At 42.8% G+C, this 20,818-nt stretch overlaps 1 protein-coding gene across 1 annotated transcript in view; it reads right to left on the bottom strand.

The window, feature by feature from the left end:
• Nucleotides 1-13,092: 13,092 nt before the first annotated feature.
• The window catches only part of RHAG (Rh associated glycoprotein), a 90,803-nt gene continuing 83,077 nt past the window's right edge, over nucleotides 13,093-20,818 (bottom strand). Inside the window, exons 6-10 of the mRNA XM_073586422.1 lie at nucleotides 20,639-20,776; nucleotides 20,339-20,460; nucleotides 17,865-17,938; nucleotides 14,908-14,981; nucleotides 13,093-13,413 (exon numbers count right to left, since the gene is read on the bottom strand). Of these exons, the coding sequence (XP_073442523.1) occupies nucleotides 13,345-13,413; nucleotides 14,908-14,981; nucleotides 17,865-17,938; nucleotides 20,339-20,460; nucleotides 20,639-20,776 (477 nt within the window). The 3' untranslated portion in view covers nucleotides 13,093-13,344. The remainder of the gene's footprint in view (nucleotides 13,414-14,907; nucleotides 14,982-17,864; nucleotides 17,939-20,338; nucleotides 20,461-20,638; nucleotides 20,777-20,818) is intronic.

Raw genomic sequence — 20,818 nt, 5'->3', positions numbered from 1 at the left:
GAGAGACTGTCAGCTTGAGATACAGAGACTTAAGGGCCCATCACACACAGTGAGATCGCTGATTTTGTGACGCCACAGCGATCTCGCTGTGTGTGACATGCATCAGCGACTGGCCCCCCCGCCGGGTATCGCTGATCGTGCTTGAACGTCCTGGGCCATTTTTTGGAGACCAACGATCAGCGAGCTCCCAGTGCTTTAAGCACTTGCTGCGAGATGGTATCTAAGGTAAATATCGGGTAACTAAGCGCGCGCGTCACTTAGTTACCCGCTGTGTACCTTAGATACCTGCGTGCTAGCGCAGGGAGCTGGTAACCAAGGTACACAGTGGGTAACTAAGTGACGCGCGCGCTTAGTTACCCGATATTTACCTTGGTTACCAGCTCCCTGCGCAAGCACGCAGGTATCTAAGGTACACAGCGGGTAACTAAGTGTCGCGCTCGCTTAGTTACCCGATATTTACCTTAGATACCAGTGTCCTTGCTGGTCCTGATCGCTGGTGGGATCTGCCTGTTTGAAAGCTCACCAGCGATCATGTAGCAATGCACCAGCGATCCTGACAAGGTTGTATCGTTGTCAGCATCGCTGGTGCATCGTTTAGTGTGACGGGACCCTTAAAGCAGGAGAGACTAGGATCAGCAGCATCTTCCTGCTTCCAGCTGCACCCGTAGAAGAGGCTGCAGAGATTTAACCCCGGAGTTCCTGGTTTCCTTCCAAGAGGAAGAGAGTGACTACAGAGACTGCAAGCGCCGCTGCTGATGGTGCCAACGTGGGATAGTGAGACCCTTCAATCAGGATTTTCCCTGGACTGATAAGTTACCAGAATCCCCTGTTTAACCCTTACAGTTCTGCTTTACTGTTTAATTATTTTTTCCCTATCCTAATTACCGTATTTTTTTTTTCTATGTTACTTTTACCCCCACTGCTTCTCCCTGCATGGAGATATTACCCCCTGTAAATAAACCCTTTAACTCTTGGTCTATGCTGATGACACTCCTTCTATCTGAAACTGAACCTGTCAAAAACTGAACTCATTGTGTTTCCTCCCTCTACTGACCTACCTTTGACTGACATTGCCATCTCCGTGTGTGGTTCCACCACTACTCCTCAGCAACATGCCCACTATCTTGGGGTCATACTTGATTCGAAGCTTTCATTCACCCCCACATCCAATCACTGGCTCGCTCTTGTTATCTGCACCTCAAAAACATTTCTAGAATTCAACCTTACTTTCAACTGTGCAAAAACTCTTACTGTTTTTCTTATTCATTCTCGTCTGGACTATTGTAACTCTCTACTAATCGGTCTCCCTCTTAACAAAATCTCCCCTCTCAATCTGTCTTGAATGCTGCAGGCAGGATCATGTTCCTCACCAATCGTTATACCGATGCTTCTACCTTGTGCCAGTCATTACACTGGTTACCCATCCACTCCAGAATCTAGTACAAACGTATTACCCTCACCCACAAAGCTCTCCATGGCTCAGCACCAACCTACCTCTGCTTCCTTGTCTCCGGCTACCACCCTACCCGTGCCCTCCGATCTGCTAATGACCTGAGGTTAACATCCTCAATAATCAGAACCTCCCACTCCCATCTCCAAGACTTTTCACGTGCTGTGCCAATTCTTTGGAATGCACTACCCAGGTTGATTAATCCCCAATCCCCACAGTTTTAAGCTTGTCCTTAAAACGCACTTGTTCAGACTGGCCTACCGCCTCAACTCATTAACCTAATTATCCCTGTGTGGCCCATTCAAATTTTTTTCTTACCATATTCAGGTTCCTCGCATCATGTTCTCACATGCTTTATGCAGCTAATAACCCTCTGTGTCTGTACTGTTATATACTTAGGCTGATAACTGGTTCATGCAGCATTACATCAACACCGATTCATACACTATGGCTATTCCGAACAATGAAAGAAATTGCTACCATTTACCTTTGGTGACTCCCCTTTTTCCTCATAGATTGTAAGCTTGCGAGCAGGGTCCTCATTCTACTTGGTATATGTTTTGATCTTTGTGTATTGTTATGCTTTAATGTCTATTGTCTGTACAAGTCCCCTCTATAATGTAAAGTGCTGCGGAATATGTTGGCACCATAGAAATAAAATTATTATTACTCCTGTAGAGTAATCAGTCCATCTGAGTTGTGCTAATTTTCCTGCAATAGCAATACTGCAAATTTTTTCAGCAGTGAAATTTTATAAGGCATTTATCACGCTTCAACTGGACCTCAAAACAAAAAAAACTTACTTTGGTTACAAATAACATTTACAATGCAGTGTAATAAATCCATCTGAAGTGGGCAAATTTTCATGCGATTGTAATACTGCAATTTTTTCAGCAGTCAAATATTTGACAGCATTTATTCTGCTCCAGTGTTGCCTCAAAACAAAAAAGCCAGACTGCATCATAAGAAGCCCATCTGAGGAGGATCAATTTTTTTGCAATAGTAATACTGCATGCTGCAACATTTTCTGAACAGTGATTTATCATATGTAATTCAAAATGGGCAAGGTTCATGGTAAGGGATGGCAAAGTAGATGTGTTGCTCATGGTAAGTGTAGATGCAGAGGCCGTGGGCAAGGTGAAACTGTGCCAGCTGTGGAAGCACAACAAACACACTCATAATATTGATCTAGCTCCTTGTCCGACTTTGTAGAGGGGCACGGAACACCACTTTTGTAGCCATACCAGTGTGAAAATGTTGGATGTTAGCAGATAATGCTTCTATCCACTTTGCCAGCACCTATCTTCCACATGGTCCAGTCTCAGTAGCCATATAATCCTCACCCTGATCCTCTTTTCTCCCACCATGTCGAGTTCCCGGAGTCTAGTGATCCCACACATGGACTCTCTGAAGAGCTGTTCACATTTACATTTATAGATTCTTGCCTCTCACCCTGCCCATTTCAGTGGGGCATGAGGAGATCACATGTAGTAATTCACAAATATTTGAGCAGCCAGGGTCACAAGACAGTGATTGTGGGAAAATGTAATTACTGTTGCAAGAGGTGGATGATAATGAGATACAATTGCCAAGAAGTGATGTTTGTACATCAGCAAGTCAGCAGGAAGTCCAGGGTTCAGAAGTGGAAGACGAAGTAGTGGATGATGAAGTCCCTGATCCTACATGAGAAGGTGACATGCAAAGCAAGGACATCAGTACAGTAGGAGGGATCTACAGGCAGGAAGAGGCAGTGGGTGGCCAGAGACACAAGGTGGGCAACTGTTCCCCAGAGCACCAACACTAGTGAAGTTGCCAAGCCAAGGGTTAGGTGTTCCCGAGTCTGGCGTTTTTTTTAAAGAAATTCCATTTAATCCACAAGAGGCCATTTTGCAACATCTGCCATTCCAGCATCAGCAGCGGCAGCACAACTACCAGCCTGAACCCACCAGCCTGCACAGGCACATGCAAGCAAAGTGCCTGACTATTTGGGCTAAATGTCAGGGTCCAGAAACAGCGTCTGCAGGTGAAACCACTGCCTCTTCACCTGTTCTGTGTGCATTTCAATCCCCTGTATATGAGGTAAGCGCAGATGACTCCCACCATGCACCTGTTGCTGCACACTTGCAACTACCGTCTGCAGCCATGTCCATGTCTTTGACCCAGAGTAGCGTTCAGTAGTACCTACTTTGGTCCTTGGTATGCAAGCGTAAACACGTAGCCACACACACACAGGCCTCAATACTAAATGGCCACATTTTCAGACTGCTTGCCCTAGAAATGTTGCCATTTAGGCTTTCCACAGCCTCATGGTGGTGACAGTCCCCTGGTACTAAGTCTCCATCCACCACTATTTTCCACTGTTTGTCGTCCCCACCTTACAAAAGCATGTGTCCCATATCATCAGCCATGGCCTAACCAACGCTGCAACTGGGAAGGTCCACTTAACCACGGAAACCTGGACATGTGCATGTGACTATGGATGCTACATTTCCCTGGCGGCACACTGGGTGAAGATGATGGAAGTAGAAAGTCAGTCAGACCCTGGGATCGAACACGTGCTACAGACAATGAGGATTACAGGTCCTGGTTCAATCATGGTTACCCTCACCTACTACAGTAGGTTCTGCATCTCCTCCCCCTCACCCTCCAACTCAGAATTTTCAATATCTGCAAATTGGAAGCACTGCAGCGCTGACTCGACCAAGCAGCAACAAGCTCTGGTGAAGATAATCTGCGGAGTTGTCCCAAGGTCTATCAGACCAGAATGAACTGTGGCTCTCGCCCCTGAACATACAAAGAGCTATGGTCATGGGTGACAATGGTCGTAACAGTGGCAGCTCTGAAGCTTGGCAACCTTGCACATTTACCATGCGTGGCCCACGTCCTCAACTTTGTGGTTTAGCGGTTTCCCAAAATCTACTCAGATCTGCCTGAGCTACTTGTGGAAGTGTGCTGCATGTGTGTGCCCATTTCTTCAAGTCAGCTACAGCTGCCGCCACCCTGGCAGTGCTGCAGCAGCGTTTGCAACTTCCATCTCATCACCTGGCGTGCGATGTCAAAAACGTGGAAAAAAAAGTAATACTTTAAATTTTTTAATTTTTTTTCAATTGTTGAGAATTTTTTTAAGGTACATTCCCTTTAAAGAGAACCTGTCAATTGCCATAAATATACAGGGTGTCACGGGGCAGAAAGGGGAAAACAGGGGATGTGGAACCAGGGCCCCTGAGCTGCCCCAAAGGCTAGGGGGGTGTCCTGACTTTCCTTAACTTGGGAGTAGGGCCCAAGTCCCCGACCTGTCCCTGTCTCCTGTTTAGCCCTGAGCTAAACCCCCAACCCCCTCCCCAGGAGGTGAGACGGAAAAAGGTGCACTGCACCAAAACCAAAGGAAAGATCCAACAGACAGGGTAAAACAAAACAAAACTTAGCTTGCTCTGCTGCAATGCTCCAGGACAGCAGAGTTAGCCACTTGAGAACAGCATACAACTGAAACACCACAGAACTCTGTCAGCTCCTGAACTCCAGCTTGGTTGGTCTCCAAAGAGGAATAATATCACCAACAGTTAGCTGGTGCACCTGGTGAGCTTATATAGGAAGGTGGGAGTGGTTTCCACCTGGTCCAACAGATAGACCAGCCATGCAACTACACCAGTGGCCACCAGGGGCAAAAACCCACCAGCAGACTAACTAAACTTGTGGTAACACCAGCGGCCGCCGGGGGCAAAAACTAATATTAACCCCAGATGGTCTGAAAGGAAAAAGGTTTATATAAGAAAATCCAGAATCTGACACAGATCCAAAAATGGATCGTGACACAGGGTGGGCCATTTATACGATTACCCTAAATAAAATGGAAATGGTTGGTGATATCAACTTCCTGTTTGTGGAACATTAGTATATGGAAAGGGGGAATCTTTTCAAGATGGGTGGTGACCATGGCGGCCATTTTGAACTTGGCCATTCTCTTGAATCTGTTATTGATTTTTTTTCCTGCTCCTCTCCGATCCTGAGATATGTCTTCCTCTCCCTTGTATATAAATCTAGTCTTGCTAGCCTAGTGAGCATTGTCTTAAAGAAGATGCCCACAGAGAAGAGCTCAGTAGACTACTTGGCTAAACAAGACTATATCAGAGGGAATGGAAGAGTAAGAACAAAAGAGACACAATGGCAGATTCATGTGGACATTCACATTTACACCAAGTGTAGGAATGGGTTGCCAGTTAATAATACTTATCAACAAGATCTAATGTATCTTTAAAATAACATTTATGACAAAGGCTACTTACAAGAACATACCTAAAGGACTTCTAACTAAATGATAAAGGTATAAAGGAAGGGAAAATGTAGGAGAGGATAGAGGAAGGTGGAAAGTGCCTAACTTGCCATGTGTACTACTTTTATACATCAGCCGCACACTCAAATATGGTCCATACATGGCCCATCCCTGTGTAACCGCTCCTCACAGTAGTACCATACAATCAAGTTTCTGTCTCTAGGTTCTTCAAGTTATTCAGGAACATGTATATGGCGGCTGATGTTAAAACTCTTCCTAATGTAACACTTGTATCCAAAATGGATTAGAGCCAAGGGTCATTTACAAAGTTATCAAAAGGATCATCATCTCAGGTCATCTTTATGTGAACATGCCCTTTCACCCAGGACAAGTATTCATGACACAGGCCTGAGGCCAACTGTCTATTTTAAGCAATGGTGTGTCGTCTAACAAGCCATTAAGGTTGGCGTAAGTTATAACCAAACAATGGATAAAAATGCAAAGCGCCACAGGGATTGTTCATATGGCTAACAATGACTAACAAGTTAATCAGCATTTCTCATGTCATGACCCCTATTGCAGACCATTTCTATAATGATCGTGTCCTTCAGACCACATTTTGACTGACCTATAGATCAGTGATCAATTGTAATCTCCAGTGCTCAATATTACTAATCTGGTCCCTCCTATCATTTGTTTCCATACCCTCTATGCACTCATTAGCACTTTTTATCGGTAATTATACAGATAGATACTGGCTGGTGACGGGTTCATTCAGCTTTAGGTGAATGCCCTATTTATTATACTGATGTCTGAACCTTAGAATACAAGCACTTTTTATCTACAGTGGAGTGCAAAAGTATTCACCTCCTTGGATTTTTTGCCTATTTTTTAGATTACAACCTGTGTTGTTTCTGGTGCATGCGATTGCCTTCATAAGTCACATGAGAAGTGAGAGGAAGTCCACATGTGTGCAATCTAAGTGTCACATGGGCTGTCAGTATATGCACTTTACATTTTCTAAAAGGCCACAGAGGCTGCAACACCATGAATCAAGGGGCACCACTATGAAACACCATGAAGACCAAGGAGATCGTCAAACAAATCAGGGACAAAGTTGTTAAAAAAAAATAACCCAATCTTTGATGATGCCTCGGAGTACACTCAAACAGAATGGTCATCAAATGAAAGAACATAGAACTACAACAAACCTGCCAAGAAAGGGCCATCCACTAAAACACTCAGCCCAGGCAAGGAGGGCATTAATCAGAGAGGCATTACAGAGACCAAAGATAACCCTGAAGGAGCTGCAGAGTTCCAAAGCAGAGACTGGAGTACCTGTCCATACAACCAAAATAAGTAGTACATTCCATAGAGGTGGACTTTATGGATGAGTGACCAGAAAAAAGCCTTTACTTACACACAAAAATTGTAAGGCTCATTTTGAGTTTGCCAAAATGCATGTAGGAGATTCAATAAATTGTATATAGAAAAGTATTGTGATTAAATGAGACCAAAATTGAACTGTCTGGCACCAAATCAACATAGCTTATTACCCCAAGAACGCCATCCCCACAGTTAAACATGGTGGTGGCAGCATCATGCCTTGCAGGTGTTTTTCAGCAGCAGGGATATGGTCCGAGTTGAAGATGTGATAAATTCAGGGATATTTTTTAGCAAAACTTATTTCAGTCTGTCAGTGATTTGAGACTGGGACGTAGGTTCAACTTCCAACAGGACAATGACCCAAAGCATACTACTATACAAACACTCAAGTGGTTTAAAGGGAAATGTGTTAATGTTTTGGCATGGCCTATTCAAAGTCCAGTCCTTAATCCAATTAAGAATCTGGTCAGACTTGAAGATTGTTGTTCACCAGAGGAAACCATCTAACCTGAAGGAGCTGGAGCAGTTTTGCCTTGAGGAATGGGCAAAAATTCCAGTAACAAGATGTGGAAAACTCATAGTGACTTATGAAAATCAACATGCAGCTGTAAATGCTGCAAAAGGAGGCTCTACAAAGTACTGACTTTAGGTGGGGGTGAGTAGTTATGCATACTAAAGTTTTCACTTATTTTGTTCTATTTGTTGTTTGCGTCACATTAAAAAGAAAACCAAATGTTCTCAGTTGTGAGCAAAGTCTTTACATGAACTAATACAAACTCTCAAAAAGAAACAGTGAAATTCCAGGTTGTGAGGTAGCAAAACACGAAAAATGACAAGTGGGTGAATATTTTCGCAAGCTGCTGTGTTGTGTCCCTCCTTTCCTTATAGATTGCAGCTTCTCTTGTTATTTGTGGAATTATGTGCTTTCTGTAATGTCTTTATTGTCTGTACAAGTTCCCTCTGAATTGTAAAATGCTGCGGAATATGTTGGCGGTATAGAAATAAAAATTATTGTATTCTTACTATGCAGTAACTTGAAAAAATTAAAAGACATAATTCAAAAGAAATAAACTTTATTGACGAAAAGATTCAATTCAAATTTACATTATTGTTTTAATAAAACATTTTAGTTCCTATTATAAGGTCTGATTAAGATATTTACCATTCTAATAAGGATAACAGTACACCATACAGGCAATCAATTGGATTGGACCCCCATCGATACAACCTATAGATAAGTGACTACTTGTTCCAACCAGAATACCCCTTTAATGTGACATGACCATTGACAACTGATGAGCGAGTATACTCGTTGCTTGGGTTTTCCCGAGCATGTTCGGGTGTCCTCCGAGTATTTTGGCGTGCTCGGAGATTTAGTTTGTGTCGACGCAGCTGCATGATTTGTGGCTGCTAGACAGCCTGAATACATGTGGGAATTCCCTAACAAACAGGCCTTCCTCACTCAGAGGCATAGCTAGGGTTTTGGTTCAGGGGGGGCGAAACTTCTGAGTGGGCCCCCAACCAGGTAACCTTGATTACAGCTCGGTGACGCACAATAATAGTGGAGGAGAACCTCAGCAGAGGACCGCGCTGTTGCTGAATATAATTTCTAAATAAAGACCAATATTGATATTACCGCCATATAGTGAGTGGTAGATACCTGTCCTACACAACATACCGTATAAGAGATCACAGCACAGTTACAGATGGTAACTTACAGCTGACGTTCTTTCTGATGGAATCGTTCACTTTTCCATCTGGCCCAGACCAACATGACAACTTCTTCCAGCCAGGACTCGTCTGCAGAGATTATAGCAAGGATTCATGTCATGTCTGATATTTTCAGCACTGTCACCAATGGGACTACTCCCTACCTGCATAAACTTCTTACCCTGCTGATACCCCTATGCTGAGCTGCTGCAGCTGTTTGTGTCCCTTTAACTGTACCTGCTGTGTGGTTCTCTGTGCCTTCTAAATTCTAAAGCAACTCTCGTAAACAGTGCCCATATTTTGTCCCCTAGAAAGTAATAGCGCCATTTGTGCCCCTTTGTCAGTCACAGTTACCTGAGTTCCCCATAGCAATAAGTGACCACTTTACATTTAATAATGTCATGAGTCTCCCCCCTGTACAGCTCCCCTATACACTGTATGATGCTCCCCTATACACAGTATGATGCTCCCCTATACACTGTATGATGCTCCCCTATACACAGTATGATGCTCCCCTATACACTGTATGATGCTCTCCTATACACAGTATGATGCTCCCCTATACACTGTATGATGCTCCCCTATACACAGTATGATGCTCCCCTATACACAGTATGATGCTCCCCTATACACTGTATGATGCTCCCCTATACACAGTATGATGCTCCCCTATACACTGTATGATGCTCCCCTATACACAGTATGATGCTCCCCTATACACTGTATGATGCTCCCCTATACACAGTATGATGCTCCCCTATACACTGTATGATGCTCCCCTATACACAGTATGATGCTCCCCTATACACTGTATGATGCTCCCCTATACACAGTATGATGCTCCCCTATACACTGTATGATGCTCCCCTATACACAGTATGATGCTCCCCTATACACAGTATGATGCTCCCCTATACACTGTATGATGCTCCCCTATACACAGTATGATGCTCCCCTATACACTGTATGATGCTCCCCTATACACTGTATGATGCTCCCCTATACACTGTATGATGCTCCCCTATACACTGTATGATGCTCCCCTATACACAGTATGATGCTCCCCTATACACAGTATGATGCTCCCCTATACACTGTATGATGCTCCCCTATACACAGTATGATGCTCCCCTATACACTGTATGATGCTCCCCTATACACTGTATGATGCTCCCCTATACACAGTATGATGCTCCCCTATACACAGTATGATGCTCCCCTATACACAGTATGATGCTCCCCTATACACAGTATGATGCTCCCCTATACACTGTATGATGCTCCCCTATACACAGTATGATGCTCCCCTATACACAGTATGATGCTCCCCTATACACAGTATGATGCTCCCCTATACACAGTATGATGCTCCCCTATACACTGTATGATGCTCCCCTATACACAGTATGATGCTCCCCTATACACTGTATGATGCTCTCTTATACACAGTCTAATCCCCCCTCACTGTATATATACTGACCACTTATTAGTCCCCAAATTGTTTGATAGCACCAGCACTGTAATCTCCACACTGTATGATGGCCCGCTAGATAGCCTCCATATAGTATAATGTGCCAGACAAGTTCACTATAGTCCTCAATATAGTATAATGCACTCCCCATAGGCAGCCTCATAAAAAATAAATCCAAAACTCACCTTTCCTCCTGGTTTCTTCACTGCTGCGAGCTCCCGCACATCTCCGGACTGTAGGCTCCGAGTAGTGACGTCATTGCGACCCCTTGTCAGTGTTGGCGTTAGTGACATCAGAAGCTGATGAGAGGGGGATGATGGGAGAGGGAGCGTAATGCTCCTTCTCTCATCAATGGAGTCAGCTGAAATGGCATCCATCCAACACAGTTGATTTTGTAATGACAGCAGGTGGGGACCCACTGCTGGCACAGAGCCCCTGCGCCTGCTCAGGGGCCCCATAGCGGCCGGGTGGCAGAGCAGGGAGATCGATTCAGCCTGATCTGCCGCAGAATGTAACACACTCGGCGTGCTGTGGGTGGGTCCCCTCAAAGTGCTGGTCTCGAGGTGACCTCCCTCCCCCCTGTAGCTCACCACATTGTAGGATTCACTCCAACAATAAGTCACCTGCATTACTGATACTAATATATTATATCAGACTAGTAACATGTCCATGCCACTAACAATCGCTGTATAGAAACACACTATTCCACAGCTATTTGTCATCAAGCACTAACTGCTGCTGTGGCACTACAAGTGCCAGACTTCACTTCCCAGTAGGAGCTCTACTCTGGGAGCAGCAAACACTAGTTAGGCTGTGTGCACACGTTGCGGATTCTGCTGCGGATCCGCAGTGGATTTGGTCCTGCGGATCTGCAGCAGTTTCTGCTGCGTTGTACAGTACAGTCTATGAGAAATGAAGAACACAGTGCACATGCTGCGGATTTTCTGCAGATTTAAATCTGCAGTATGTCAATTCTTTGTGCGGAATCTGCAGCATTTTGACACCTGCTCCATTATAGGAATCCGCAGGGGAAATCCGCACAAAATCTGCACTAAATCCACAGGTAAAACGCCGGTCATTTAACCTGCGGATTTACCTGTGGATTTGACCAAATCCGCAGAGTAATTTTACCACAACGTGTGCACATCCCCTAATCCTCCAGGACTCGCTGTCAGCCTGGTAACGGGTAGGTTAATAATTACACGCCAGCACAAACAGCCGAGATAAGGTGATCGACACACTGGTTTAACCCTCCCTCTGCCTGCCAGGGAGGATGCGCCGCTTTCTCTGCACAGCTCAATGACTGCAGCCAGCAGTGCGATCTCTAGTTTGCTGTTTTCCTGTTTTTTTCTCAGTCCCAAAGTGCAGTAAATTCCCAGGCCAAGACAAAGCATCGCCATATAGCGCATCCGTGACCGCTGCAAAGTGCCTGAACACTATGTAACACGTAAGGAGAGCATCATGTAATATTACACCCAAATAGCAGTAAGTTGTATGTATATATCCAAAGCAACAGATTAGACACTTCAAATAGTAATTAACATAGATACTCATCAATTCCCATGCTGTGTGCAGTGTCCACTGGTCCGGGAGCAGCACGCTCCTCAGCTTTCAGGCTCCTCTCAGAAGCAATCAAGTGCAGAGCAGACAGTGAACTCAGCTCACCGGCAGAGGCAGAGCCCCCTGCGTCCAGGCTGCTGCTGGAGATGATGACTTCTCTGCAGCAGGGAGCTTTCAAGGAGAGCGCGCTCAGCCAGGATTGGGTGAGTGATCTCCCCTCCCCCTCTCCTCTGCAGAAGAGCGGTCACATGACTCACTCCCTGCTGTAGCATGTAATTGTAGCGGCGCGATCTGCACGCTGATATAGTTACATAGCATAGCTCGGGTGGGCCACATCAGAGCGCGGGGCCTGGGGCCACCGCCCCCTCTGCCCCCCGGTTGCTACGCCGCTGCCTCACATGTATTCAGGCTGTCCAGCAGCCACAAATCATGCAGCTGCGTCGACACAAACTAAATCTCCGAGCACGCCAAAATAATCAGAGGACACGCGAGCATGCTCGAGAAAACCCGAGGAACTAGTATACTCGCTCATCACTACCATTGACCCAATCATGGCATCTGGCTAAAATATTGAGTCATTTACATATGGGCATCACAACTAAGAAAAAAAAAAACTAGAATATTAGGAAGGTCGTAAAAAAATTTTAGGGCGACTACAATAAAGTCAATTATATTATACTGTAACTTAATTGTAGGAAACATTATACTACATGTTAAAAGTGTCATAAAAAATAAAATACATTGTGACTAATATTGAGAGAAAAACAAGTTAGGATTCCCTGAAATACATGTATGACTATGAAGCATTAGGAACATAATCTATAAATGTGACAATGATGTATGGCCATGAGTGTGGAAAATAGTAGCTATAGTATTATTAATCATTTTTGCTAAATACATTCAAAATATTGTGCTGATTAATTTTGTAATATATCTTTAGGGGATCAGATCTCCATTTTTCTGATAAAGATCTCTGAATCCCCAGCATAGTCATAGAGTTACATGATAAAATTCCTACTTTGTGAAGTCACCAGTAGAGGGAGCTCTGGAGTTTACTGCATACTGCGTACACATTGTAACAATTGCTGCGGTGCCTCCCCTAGTGGTGACGTAAAGCATCACAAATTTTGTCAATCATTTCAATTTTCATTATGGGGATTTTTAGCTCTGTAATAGAAAAACAAAGCTCAAATTGACCGAAAAAATCATGTTTTAAAATAAATCACAGACTGTTGAACCTAAAGGTGATGGTTGATGATTTATTTAAAAGCTTTATACACAATGGATGAATCTCAATATACTCCTGAAATATTGTAAAGTACTTGCCAATGTAGAGTTCAATGGAATCAATACAAAGGATCATGATGTAGGGTACCTATGGTGACTTGCAGGTCATGTGTCCCATATAACAATCTCATCCCTGGCACAGAGTCTTATCTATTGTGTAATTGTTTTTTTTTTTGGTTTTTTTTTTTTAGAAAAGTGACAATGGTGACTTTATGCATCTACACGGATTTTTCCATGTTCTCCTTGGTAATGGTTTTCCGATTCTTCTTCAAGGGGAACCTAAATGAAATCATATAGTTCCAATGAAAGACATGCAAAGACTATGCTGTCCATTTATCATTTCTTTTATTCCATTTGCTTAGCTGAATTGATGATAATTTTACAATCATTTGCAATATTTTCAGTCTAATCTGTTTTCATCAATATCAGGAAAGTTTTTGAAATGTGAAGGGGTTGGGTATGTGGGAGAGGTGGTAAGGGGAGACGGTAGAGGAGAGAGGGAGAAGGTTGAGAGGTTAGTAGTCAAAAAACAGAGGGAAAACGGGATAGATGAAGGAGAGTATGGAGAGGAAAGGTTGGATCCAAGAAGAGAAAGGGATAAAAAACAGTAGAACCTGAATTAGTGAGGACAATAAAAAAAATTAGAAGAATAGTTAGAAGAAAAAGAAGAGGTAAAATAGAGGAAAGGTAAGATGGGGAGAGAAAAGGTGGTGCAAAAGGGAGAAGAGAGGTAAGGGTGGGAAAGAAAAGGTGAAAACACGAGAGGAGAGGTAAGAGAGATAGAGGAAAGAGAGGTAGAGAAAAGGTGAAAATGGGAGAGAAGATGTGATAGAGTGACAAAAAAGGGGAGAAGAGGGAGAATAGTGGTGGCAGGTAAAAAGAAAGAAGAGAAATAAAAGAGAGTGAAAAGAGATGAAAAAGGGAAATGAGTGTTAAAAGGTGTAGAAAAGTGAAAGAGTAGAGGGGAGGTTAGAAAGAGAGAAGAATTTAACGGGGTAAGAGGGTGAAGAGTTGAAAAAGTACCACCGTAGGTGGGAAGGGGAAAAGAGCGATAAAAAGGTGAGAATGGAGGAGGTGAGAGCTAAAGAGAGGAGGTAAAAATAGATGACTAGAGGGAAGAAATAGAGAAAAGAGATAAAAATGGATAGAGGGGTAAGTGGGGGAGAGAAAATGAGATAAAGTGTAGAGTGGGGGTTGGAAAAAAATAAGAAGGAGTGTGAAGCTGGTGGAAAGGAATAACCCCGTAATGAAAAGGAGAGAAGAGATAAAGAAAAAGAGAGGAAAGGTGAGAAAGAGAGGAGAGGTAAGGAAAAAAGAGATGAGAGGTATTAAAGGAAGTGTAGAAAATAAAGATTCAGGGATGGGAATGAGAAGGATGAAAAGTAGGGGATGATTGGAAGAGAAAGGAACAGAAGGGAAAGGGAGAAGGAACAGGAGTAAAGGAAAGATGCAAAAGGTAGAAAGAAAGATGAAAATAGTAAAAGGGAAACAGGAAAATAAATGAAAAAAGAAAAAGTGGTAGAGCAAAAGGAAGGGGGCGTGGAGAGGGAAAGAAAAATAAGGAAGTGGAAAGACATTGGTGTTTGTGTATATGCTGTCATTTAATTCACAGGAAAGTTGCAGTGTTTTCTGGGAATGTGAATCTCTCTTAATCTACAATATCAGATTCCGGAACCAATATCTTGTCAGAGCAGTCTGGGAGCTGGGGAAACAGTGAGGGAGATATTGAACCCTTGATGTAATGCCTTTTATTAATAGGGTAACTCTACTTACTTCCCAGTACACGGTGTCATCGTAGCAGTTCTCATCAGGTGGTTGGCCCCAGATCGGACATTTTAGGATGAAGCCTATAAAATAGGGCACAAAATAACAGAGAAGTCATGGCCAGAAAAATAACTTTAGACACACATTTAAAGCCAAAAATCCTTTATGAACAAAGCTGGATTTGAACTTAAATTGATACTCCCAACTTAGACATTTATGGGATATTCACGAGATGCGCCATAACTGCATGATGGATGCAGGGAAATGTGGCCTGATGACTCCACTGTGCCAATTCCAGGCTGTCTAACAGTTCACATACAGTACGTCAATGGGGATGTGGCTGCACTCAGATACCCACTGTGCAGAGAACCGAATACATCATGCTAAAAGGGTCCCATGGGTCAGAAAATGATGCTTAATATTAGCGCTATAAATCCCATTATTTAAAAAAAACATTGAAAAGCTAATGTTATCATTAGAGTTGAGCGATACCGTCCGATACTTCAAAATATCGGATCGGAATGGATCGGCCGATCTTTAAAAAAAGTATCGGTATCGCCGATGCCGATACCGGAAGTCCCATTCAAGTCTATGAGACTTCCGGTATCGGAATTGGAAAAACCCTTTCCTGCCCTTGTACAGCCTCTCGGGGGTCTGTACGGGCCTTCCGGGGGTCTCTGCCGGCCTGCCGGGGGGCTGTGCCGGCCTGCCGGTGGGCTGTGCGGACTGCCCGGGGTCTGTACCGGCCTGCCGGGGGGCTGTGCCAGCCTGCCGGTGGTCTGTGCACCCTGTGGGGGTCTGTACCGGCCTGCCGGGGGGCTGTGCCGGCCTGCTGGGGGGCTGAGCACCCTGTGGGGGTCTGTACCGGCCTGCCGGGGAGCTGTGCCGGCCTGCCGGGGGTCTGTGCTGATGTCCGGGGGTCTGTGCAGGCATCGTCCGATGGGACTACAAGTCCCATCTGGCGATGCCTGCTACCATGACAGTGATTGACACATTAGCCAATGATGGGACAGTAGTAGTCCCATCATCCGGCTAATGTGTTAAATGTAAAAAAAAAAAAATACTACATACATACTACATGCTGCATACATACTACATACATACTACATACATGCTACATACATGCTACATACATACTACATGCATGCTACATATATACTACATGCTACATACGTACTACATACATGCTACATACATACTACATGCATACTACATGCATGCTACATACATACTACATATATACTACATGCTACATACATGCTACATACATACTACATACATGCATGCTACATACATACTACATACATACTACATGCATGCTACATACATACTACATGCTACATACATACTACATATATACTACATGCATGCTACATACATACTACATGCTACATACATACTACATATATACTACATGCATACTACATACATACTACATGCTACATACATACCACATATATACTACATACATACTACATGCATGCTACATACATACCACATATATACTACATACATACTACATGCATGCTACATACATACTACATATATACTACATGCATGCTACATACATACTACATGCTACATACATACTACATGCAAGCTACATACATACTACATGCTACATATATACTACATACATACTACATACATGCTACATACATACTACATACATACTACATGCATGCTACATACATACTACATATATACTACATGCTACATACATACTACATACATACTACATACATGCATGCTACATACATACTACATACATACTACATGCATGCTACATACATACTACATGCTACATACCTACTACATACATACTACATGCATGCTACATACATACTACATGCTACATACATACTACATATATACTACATGCATACTACATACATACTACATGCTACATACATACCACATATATACTACATACATACTACATGCATGCTACATACATACCACATATATACTACATACATACTACATGCATGCTACATACATACTACATATATACTACATGCATGCTACATACATACTACATGCTACATACATATTACATGCAAGCTACATACATACTACATGCTACATATATACTACATACATACTACATATATACTACATGCATGCTACATACATACTACATGCTACATACATACTACATATATACTACATGCATGCTACTTACATACTACATGCTACATATATACTACATACATACTACATATATACTACATGCATGCTACATACATACTACATGCTACATACATACTACATATATACTACATGCATGCTACATACATACTACATGCTACATACATACTACATGCTACATACATACTACATGCTACATACATACTACATATATACTACATGCATGCTACATACATACTACATGCTACATACATACCACATATATACTACATACATACTACATGCATGCTACATACATACTACATGCTACATACATACTACATGCTACATACATACTACATATATACTACATGCATGCTACATATATACTACATGCTACATACATACATGTTACATACATACTACATACATACTACATGCATGCTACATACAATACATTCATACAATACATACATAGACATACAGTACATATAACATAGAGTAACATACTTACAAATACTTGTCACATTGTTCCCCGAAGCCATTGTCTTTTACGGAATAAATATTAACATAACAAACCACAAAAATACCCATGATCCGAAGCAGTCCATGAGTGTGTCCCACGACGATCTTGGGTAGAGAACTGCAGCATCAGCTGATGCTGCCGCTCTCTACGGGCTGCAGGAATCCAATGACGGAAGGTAGGTATCCTTCCGCACTGTATTCCTCTGCCACTTAAAAAAAAATGTCCCTAGTCTCACTTTATGGTAAAAGCTGTGTGGGAATTTAGTTATCATATACAGAAAGGGATCACTTAATATGATGATGTTACACACCTGTGATGACGCCTCCGACAACAGCAATAGCGAAGGTTGCGGCTAAAGCAGCTCCTTGAGTAACAGGAGAAAACCTGGAAAATGTGAAAACTATTGTTGTTATGCAGCAATTGTAATTTTATAGAATAAGAATTAAATAGGAATGTTATATATACAGGCCTGACATCAACCCCAGAAAAACCTGGGTAGTGTCATGATTCAGGCCAGATTTTTGTCTTGTCTCTTCTTTCTCGGTCTAGTCATGTCAGCGGTTAATATTCCCTGTCTCGTTCCTGTGTCCGGTCTGCCATATCTCTGTGCTGCAATCTGTGTGCAGTGCCAAGTTATACTGCTTACCTTCTGGTGGGTTCTTGAACTGACGTGCTGCGTTCGTCTGACCCGACCAGTGTTTGCTGACCTTTTGCCTGTTTTCAGACTACCCGTTTGTCATTGCCCCTTTGTATCTGATATTCCATTGCTTACCTTTGGACCATGTTCAGACTACCCATTTATGATTGCTCGTCTGCTTATCCGCTGTTTCTCTGGCATTCTCACCCTAGCATGTGACCTGACTTACAACTTTGCATTTCCCCTCGGTACTGCGCTACTCTCTGGTATCAATTTGGCTCTCTGACTATTCCGCTGCCACCTAGTGGTTGCTTCGCTGTGTGACTGCTGGTTTGCTTCATTGCAGGATTCAGTTCATTCTCCACACTGCTGCCATCTAGTGGAGTTTGTGTTATCCTGCAGTAACCCTCAGTAGCACAGCCTGACAGGTAGATTCCATGGCTGACTGACCTTGTAGATTCTATGGAAGTGTTAAAGGTAATTTATCAGTAGACTTTTGCTGTTTGATCTGAAAACAGCATAATATTAAGCAGGAGATCCTGATTCCAGGGATGTGCACTTTTTAGGCTGTGTGTTGTACTTCAAGTAATGTTTTAAAGGCAGGAAATTACACAGGTATGCAAAATTTGGGTTTATGAAAATTGTGGAGGGGAGACTAAAATACTACTTAGAGCAGTCCAGCAGCACTGCAGCATAGCTACCACCAGGTTTCAGCAGAATAGTCAAACAAGCCAGGTCGATACCAGAGAGTAGCGCAGTACCAAGTGAAATATCAAACACAGAGTCAGAGGAGCGCCAAAAAAGTCATTACTGGTCAGAAGCAGAAATACTAAAAGCAAGAGGCTAGAGCAAGTCAGAGTCAAAGCAGAGTCGGATACCGGGCAGTCCAAACACAAAGGGAAACATTGAGTAAGGTAAGAGGGGAATGAAAAGACACAGGCTCAGTTAGCAAAACATAGCAGGACAAATCAGGATATACATGAAGTCAGCTACTCATGCCGTAGGTAGAAAATATAACTGACACCACATGCAGGATGCAGTGGAGAGAAATAGCCGACCTGACCTGACACCTGAACGAGGCAGAGAAAAGTTAATCCCTGACATGACCAAACTGGGAAAGAGGGATACAGGACTCAAAACCTGGCCTGGATCATGATAATTTTGGTCTCATTTGTTTACAAGACGCTTTTCCAGTTGTATTTTGGCTTACTCATGAAACTTTTATGGGAGAAATACTTCATTTTCTGGAACAATTTCAAGGGTGCCAAAGCTTTCGGCCATGATTGTACATATATTTACATTAATTTGATCGTATGTGTGCTTGTAAATACAAAAGAGCAAAGGGAAAGAAATAAGTGGTAAGGATGATCCCAAAATAATAATCAATTTAGAAAATTAATCTCTATTAAATAAAGACAATCATGGTCTCAGCATGATTCTAATAGTAGAATATGGGCAGCACATATGGCAAGCGAGGACACATAATGGGGCATGCGTTTTCTGGTGACAAGCTGAAATGGGTTCAATAAACTAAATAACAGATCTAAAATCAGCAGTGATACTGAATCAACTAACAAACCACATACTCATAATTGTCCTCTCTTTCTGGAATGATGTCAGCCCCAAAGCGCGTTTCGCTGGTGTAAAATTGTCTCCATCTGGGGAGGCAACACCATGGCAAAAAGCTGTAGAAATATGGATCTCCACCAATCAAACTTCTCCTCATGGGATTCATGTAGCCTAATATGCAACTTACAGTCATGAGTTTAATTCCAAACCGCCAGAAGCGTCATGTGACGAGCAGAATGATGGCCAGATGACCATGATGCCTATACTTTCTTATTGTTCTCATGCTGAGACCATGATTGTTTTTATTCCATAAAGATTATTTTTCTATATTGATTATTGCTTTGAGCTTATTACCATTTTCCTTTGCTCTTTTGTGTTACCCTATTGGTTTGGCCTACATTTAGTCTTTTATTACATACCCTTAATTGTGACATCAGACTTGATACTATTACTATAGTGTATTTTTTCCTAGTGCGCTTATTTGATTTTTTCAGTGTGCTTATAAATTCATAAGGCGATATGTCCAAATGCAGAAATGATCAAAAATAATTGTTAGTATTGGTAGGAGAATTACTCACCCGGGTTTAGCTCCGAGGGCAGTGGCCACAACGCCTGCCATCCCACCCATAACTCCCGGTAAACCATGCAGATTGTGCACTCCGCATGTATCCTGAACCCTGAGCTTGGAAGCAAAAATTGGCTGAAGGAGATAACATGGATGGGAACAAAGTTACTTCAGAGCAAATTTACATAATGTAGTAGTGATCTAAACATTGTAGGGATCGGGGTAAAATTTACAATCTACAAATTTCACCATTATTATGCTTATCAGCTGCAGACCTTGTCACTCAGGAATGAGAATGTAGACGTCAACTCACAGTTAAGAACTTGAATCCCAAGGTAGAGATTGTTCCTGCAATGAAACCAATGATCATTGCGCCAAAGGGTCCAATGTTCATGTCAGCGCAGGTTCCTACTGCTACACCTCCGGCCAGGGTGGCATTCTGGATATGGACCTGTATGGACAACTCAATGAGTAGGAGTCTCAGGCTTGCTGA

This window comes from Dendrobates tinctorius, unplaced genomic scaffold, assembly GCF_039654945.1.
Source record: "Dendrobates tinctorius isolate UK_male_01 unplaced genomic scaffold, ASM3965494v1 ptg000093l, whole genome shotgun sequence".
Taxonomy (NCBI): domain Eukaryota; kingdom Metazoa; phylum Chordata; class Amphibia; order Anura; family Dendrobatidae; genus Dendrobates; species Dendrobates tinctorius.
This window is presented reverse-complemented; position numbering and strand designations above follow the sequence as displayed.